At 36.0% G+C, this 6,454-nt stretch overlaps 1 protein-coding gene across 1 annotated transcript; it reads left to right on the top strand.

The window, feature by feature from the left end:
* Positions 1-1,628: 1,628 nt before the first annotated feature.
* LOC109221481 lies at positions 1,629-6,097 on the top strand. Its single transcript, XM_019385960.1, has 3 exons — positions 1,629-2,042; positions 5,485-5,631; positions 5,713-6,097. The coding sequence occupies exons 1-3, from the start codon at positions 1,779-1,781 to the stop codon at positions 5,887-5,889; spliced, it is 588 nt and encodes a 195-aa protein (XP_019241505.1). The 5' UTR covers positions 1,629-1,778; the 3' UTR covers positions 5,890-6,097.
* The last annotated feature ends 357 nt before the right edge of the window (positions 6,098-6,454 follow it).

Here is a 6,454-nt window from a genome sequence, read left to right as displayed (position 1 = left end):
AGTCTCAATTCCGTATTTGGAGGAGTTTTTTTATATTAGACAGTTGATAGGGTTCCTCTATGAAAATGGTATTGAAAATCTTAATCTTAAATTTCCGATCAAGGGGAAACCATACAAATTGCCTGCTTCATTTTTCAAATGTGTGCATTTGAGGCATCTATCTCTGAAGATTGTTTTATATCTCATCCACCAGCCTACATAGGTTTTGATAGGTTAATTTGCCTTAAGCTATACAATGTTACAATCTCGTCCACATTGCTTGGAAGCTTAATCTCTCATTGCCCGTTGCTCGAGCAATTGGTGCTTCTGCTTCCAGATAATTTCAGTGGTCTCATTGAAATTAATGCCCCCAAATTGAAGTCCCTTGACTTCACAGGCAGAGTATGGTTTATCAGTTTAAAAACTATTCCTCTTCTGGCACAAGTATCGCTTGCTTTAAGGGGAGGCATTTTCCTGGAATCAAAACCTCACTATACTAGGGTTCTTGAGTCTTTTTGTTCGGTGGAACATCTCCATTTGGATAACTATAGTCTCAAGGTAAATGTGCTTCATAACTTCAGTCTAGTGCATCTTCATTGATGGAATATATTGTGGTCTATGAGCCATCCTTTTAATTTGGGACGTTCTTTCTAGTTGTTGGCTACAGGTGCAGGAGAAGTACCAACTAATCTTCCCTTTCGTGTTGACTGTGTGAAAAATCTTTACCTCTCTGGTCTTTATCTGAGTGAATTGTATTCCGTCGCCTTTGCTTTGTGTTTGATGAGAAGCTTCCCATATTTAGAATATATGAAAATCAAGGTTCTTACTTAATCATTCGGTTATCTTCTTAAGTTCTCATTACGTAGTGGCTTCTTTATACCTCCGATAGTCATTTAAATTTGTAGTTTTTTTTAATTATTTCTTAGGTGGATAATAGTGATGTACCTATAGCACTGGATAATATTGATTTGGAAGGAAGTTTTGGAGAAACAATATTCAACAACCTCAGTATAATTGTGATTAGGAGCATTTGATGGACAAATCCTCACATGCAACTGTTGAAGCTTCTTCTGGCAAAGTCTCCGGCTCTTATGAGAATCATAATCGAGGCATTGGCGTATGAAGATTATGAAATTCTTAAATCAGTAATTGAGCATTCAGAATAGGTGCATCACCTGATGCAGAAGTTGTATTAAACTACTAGTACATTTTTTTTTTTTTTGACAATTCTGGTACATTGTATGTTTTGGACAATTCTGGTACATGTCATGTTTTGACAATTCTGTAACATGTCGTGTTTTGACAATCCTGCTATGTCGTGTTTTGATAATTCTGTTACATGCCGTGTTTTAATTTTCTTATGTTTCGTGCTGTGAATCATTGTTTAACTGTGAATCGCAACGATGTAATTATCGTAGGTTCAATATATATATATATATATATATATATATATATATATATATATATATAGGACCTTAAAGCAAGTGAATTGTATAGTTGCTACGAAGAATTAGTGGCCCGATACGTATGAGCGTAATATTATGAAATTATGTATCGGCTACTAAATTAAATATATATATATATATATATATATATATATATATATATATATTACCTAAAAAATAAATATTAAATCTTACATGCTATTTGTGTAACAATCCCGGTAAAATCCCCTTTTCGTATTGCACTCAAATTCAGTTCCCAAAGGAAAAGGATTTTGCTCATTAATGTGTGGACCACGCTGGTTTAGGGTTGGTTAGCAAGCGCGATCGAGCACCGATTCGACCTTGTCTGAAACTATGGCGACGCCGTCTGCATGTGTAACTGTGGTGGAGGGTGAAAAATCGATAACGTCGTACTCTAGATCGGAAATCGTGTCGGCTTCGTCCTCGGAGAAGAAATGGAAGAAGAAATTTAAGGTTAACAATGACTTTAATGACGAGATGCGAGAAAAACAGCAGATTAAGTTCTACGGGATTGATGACTATGATTCCGATGATTGGGAACATCGACCCGATAAGCATGTCTTCGAAAAGTACTTTCAACAACTCCACGACAGCGATGTATGTTTGTTTTGTTTCTACTCTACTACTACTACTACTCTTCTTTACCTTAGGCGTTTATATGATATTACAAACAGTAATTTATCATCAAAAATCCTTTTGATTTCATATACACCTGACTTATATCTAGTCTAGGAGCAAATTGTTTAATCTACTATACCCTGATTTTTTTTTACCTTATCTTAATAATTACCATCTATTTTAACGGAGTATAAAACTTGTGTATTTGCTTGAAGAAAATTTAAGGGAAAAGTGAATGTTCAAAAGTCTTTTGCAACGTTGGTGCTGATATTGAGTGCAGATAGTGTCTTTCCTTCTAACACGGGGGGAGATAGTGTTGAATCATGATAATTTAGGTTGTATAACTTCCCATTGTCCATAATCAAATGCTTCTGACAGACCTTGATTTGGTCTTAAAAATCCGCAATGGTGTCTGAAAAATGCTGACATGCTCGTAATTTCCAATGAATTTTCATATACCAAGCGATTTCCAAAAGATGTGCGTGTGTGTGTATGAGAGAGAGAGAGAGAGAGAGAGAGAGAGGGGAGGGGGGGGAATAGAGAAAGAAAGAGAGAGAAGGGTACAAGTTCCTGGCACATACTTTATCCATTTCAACCTTATGCTAGAAGGTCATCTTAATGTTTCCCCTCTCATCTCAATTTGTTTGAATATTTGCTCTCTGTCATTATTAGTGATTCTGTGGTCCAATCTACATCCGCAGCGTGAGATTAGTAAAAGTAAATTGTATTACTAAGTTAATTTATTTGGAGTTTGCTGGAGATGCATGTGGTTGGTTTTAACGCGTGAAGAATGTGACAAATGGTGGACTAATCCGTGGTAAAGATGTAACAACAACAACGTACCCTATGTATTCCTACATTGTGAGGTCTGGGGAGGGTAAAGTGCATGCAGGCCTTACTCCTACCTTGTAAAGATATAGATTTTATAAGCTTGTATCTAGACCAAGCTGATATGAAGGTAATCGTTGTACCTTGAATTCTTGTTTCCTTTTCTATTTGCTCATGGTCTGGTGAGTTGAGTGTTGGATGGAAGAAGAAAGCGGGTATCTAACTTGAGGAGAGCATGCTGAAGTCCAACTCCCTCTGACTGTTACAGTTAAGTTATGACACTGGAATGCAACAAATGATAAATTAATTTCCAGTTCAAAAGCAAATGAAAAATTAATACATGTAAGATGTCACAGATTCAGATATGATATGTGATTTTATGTTTGTGCATTTGTTGTACCTTTTCTTGAAACAAGTTGATTGTAACATATACCTTTTCTTGTATATACCTTTTCTTGAACCAAGTTGTTCATAGCTATTCTGTATAAGCTTCTGACACCAACTTACTGTGGTAACGGAAATCTTGACTTATCCCCCCAAAAGAAAAAAGAAGGAAAAACATGACTGTTGCTTTGTGTTGTGGAATGCATGACTTATATGTGTATACGTGAAATAAATATAGTTTCCCTGATATCTCTTTCTTTCTCTTTATTTAGACCTTATTTTTGATATGCTTTATGTTCTGTCATCCACTTGTCTAGTTTAGTTAGTGCCTACTGTGTAGATGTTTATTTGTTTTACATTAATCTGTACCTTTTTTTTGTTCAAATATGGCTTAACACTGTGCAAACACTTCTACATGTCACTCCTCATTTTGGGTTCATCGAGCATCTATTACTGTAAAGCTGGCATGTCAACTTTCTTCTTTTTATTTTTTTGGGTGGTGGTGGTGGTTATTCTTTCCGTATCTGTTGATTTTAGATTTTTCATATAGCTAGTAAACGTGCTTAATTCTGAGGCATTGCACTCTATGAGGTAGGAGGGTGAATCATTCTTCGGGACTACTCACTTTCTGTCATCAGATTGGAACTGAATTACTATGTTAAAGTTATTGCAATTTGCAAGAAGCGCTATTTGTGAAAGCATTAGACAGGGCATAACTGCATCTAGGCCTTTTGTTAAATGCAAGGCATCCTTGCTTGGGCGTATGTAATTTTGGTTCCACATGTTTCCGTATTTCTTGAGGTGTAAAATTGATTTGCATTTTCTTGAGTTAAACCTAAGAAGAAGGGGAAGAATTATTATAGGGTCTTGAGGTGTACCTTTGACTTCCTTTTTCTTGAGGAGTACGCCCGACTGGTAAGAATCTTATGGGCCTAAAGTGTATTTAAAGGAAATAAAATTTATCGTGTAATTTCTCTTCAGAATCTGGTGGTCTCTTGTTCTTCAATTTATTTGTCAAGTATTGTGTCGACCTCTCTTTATTTTTATCCTTTGCAATTATATTGGTGTTGTTGCAGACTTGCAACCTCCGAACCTTTTTCTCCTTGTATCTTCTTATTTCTTTTTTAAAATTTTTTTGTAAATGTAGATGGAATTGTGGGGATTGACTAAGAGCTAGTCCTACCCATTTGCTGGATCTTTGTAAATTCCTGTGTGTTCCCTATTGCTTTTGTACGGGTTAATCAAGAAAATGCTAAACTAATGGGCAGTACACAAAGCACTATAGGAATTTTATGACTGGCAAAAAGAATTCAATACCTGATGAATAGAATTTGCAAGGTCTATATGTAATTACAGTTCATATTTACAGCTGTTCTTTTCTTTCCTTTTTCTATTGAACAAAGCGTTATCTGGAATTTTCCTTTTAAACGACAGGCAAAAGGAGTTTAATAGTTGCTCTATAGAATTTCCAAGGTCTATATGTAATTACATTTCATATTTACAGCAGTTCTTAATACTTACCTTTTCAACAACAAAAAAAGAGGTTCCAGCAGTTCTTTCTCTTTTTCTTTTTTCTTTTATGTTTTTGTTTTGGGCATTGGTCACTCTCTTCACAAGAGTGGGTTGCACTAGTGGTAAGCACCCTCCACTTCCAACTAAGAGGTTGTGAGTTCGAGTCACCCCAAGAGCTAGGTGGGGAGTTCGTGGAGGTAGGGATGCCAGGGGTTTATTGGAAACAACCTCTTTACCCCAGGGTAAGGGTAAGGTCTACGTACACACTACCCTCCCCAGACCCCACTAGTGGGATTATACTGTGTTGTTATTGTTGTTGCATTGGTCACTCTCTAAGATAAAGTTTGGGTTTGAAGGGGAAATGTAATCTGCTTTTGGTAGACCTCTGCTGGTTGTATTTCAATAAGTTTTCATGATATCAGTTAACTATCCACTATGATTTTTTTTCTGTCACAATTGATTTTGGAGAATCTTAACAAACTCTCTTTAACCCTCTTTGTCTACAAAGACGTACATGTCTGCACACATAAGCTGTGCATGTGATAGAATCATGTAACACATCCTATTGTAATACAATTTTTCAACTATAATTTGTGATTAGATTTTACTTACTTTGGTCAAATCGGCTGGATTTCAAATACTGAATATGCATTCACTGTAGAAATCTCACCTGATTATTCTCGTCTATCTTAAATAGGGTTTTGATTTTGATCAACACCCTGGGCCGTGCATGGAGGCTCCCATATGCCCAATTTCCACTCGCAGACTTGATCGTGATCCTGAGCTTGTAGATGAACTCAAGGGTTATGCTTCAATGGCAATCAAGGAGCACTTTCCCGACGATGTAATATCTATACCATTTGTTTTGCTCTTTGCCTGCTGGCCTGCCCTTCCTCTATATTGAATTGCATAATATTGGTTGCAGGGGAAAGAACGCAAGGTACTGGGGATTGTGAAGGTGAATGCAGGTGGATGTCGTGACTGGAACTACTACATTACCTTTAAAGTTAACAACAATGGGAATGAAGAAACTTTTCAAGCTCAGGTTGTAATTTCACTTGAGGGCACTATCGAGATTCCAGTTTGCAGGCCCAAGGTCTAAATTGTTTCTAAATTATCTGCAATTTAGTTGTTACTTATAGGTATTAAGGTACATTTCTCTGTTTTATTATGCCTTTGGTTTGTAATAATGGGGCTAAATCTGAATTCACGCCACAGCACAATGCTACTATCTGATTGAGTTGGTCACGACTTCATTTTTGCATTAAAGATGCATTTTAAATGTTATGCACCTCTAGATTTTGCTAGTAGTTTTGATGCCTGTCGAACTGCCAGTGTCACACTATCCATATAATGTATTGGGCTCCATCAGTCTAGTATCGATGGTAAATTGGTGGTGACTTTTTACACTTATTTATACAAAACAATGACTGAGGATACAATTCTAATTTATTTTCAGTTGCTCTATGTATGATTCATGACAGATTTTACTCCAACTTGGAAGATATTATAAATGTGTTCTTTTAAGAAAAGAAGAAACTTAAAGAAAGAGGGCATTGTACGTCAATTTTTTTTTTTCAAGAGGAACAGAGAGAATTCAAATTCTATCAAAATACAAACCTTTATAAATATAAGGGGCAAGAATATATATATATATATATATATAT

This window comes from Nicotiana attenuata, unplaced genomic scaffold (assembly GCF_001879085.1).
Source record: "Nicotiana attenuata strain UT unplaced genomic scaffold, NIATTr2, whole genome shotgun sequence".
NCBI classification, from domain to species: Eukaryota; Viridiplantae; Streptophyta; class Magnoliopsida; order Solanales; family Solanaceae; genus Nicotiana; species Nicotiana attenuata.
The sequence above is the reverse complement of the archived record's forward strand: the minus strand, read 5'-3'. Positions and strand labels throughout refer to the sequence as shown.

Bases quoted from the DNA above. Each gene is read 5' to 3' on its own strand.
- LOC109221481 (XM_019385960.1), top strand. From the start codon at position 1,779: ATGGCGACGCCGTCTGCATGTGTAACTGTGGTGGAGGGTGAAAAATCG. The intron at 2,043-5,484 runs GTATGTTTGTTT...TATCTTAAATAG, and splicing joins AACAACTCCACGACAGCGAT to GGTTTTGATTTTGATCAACA. The intron at 5,632-5,712 runs GTAATATCTATA...TATTGGTTGCAG, and splicing joins AGGAGCACTTTCCCGACGAT to GGGAAAGAACGCAAGGTACT.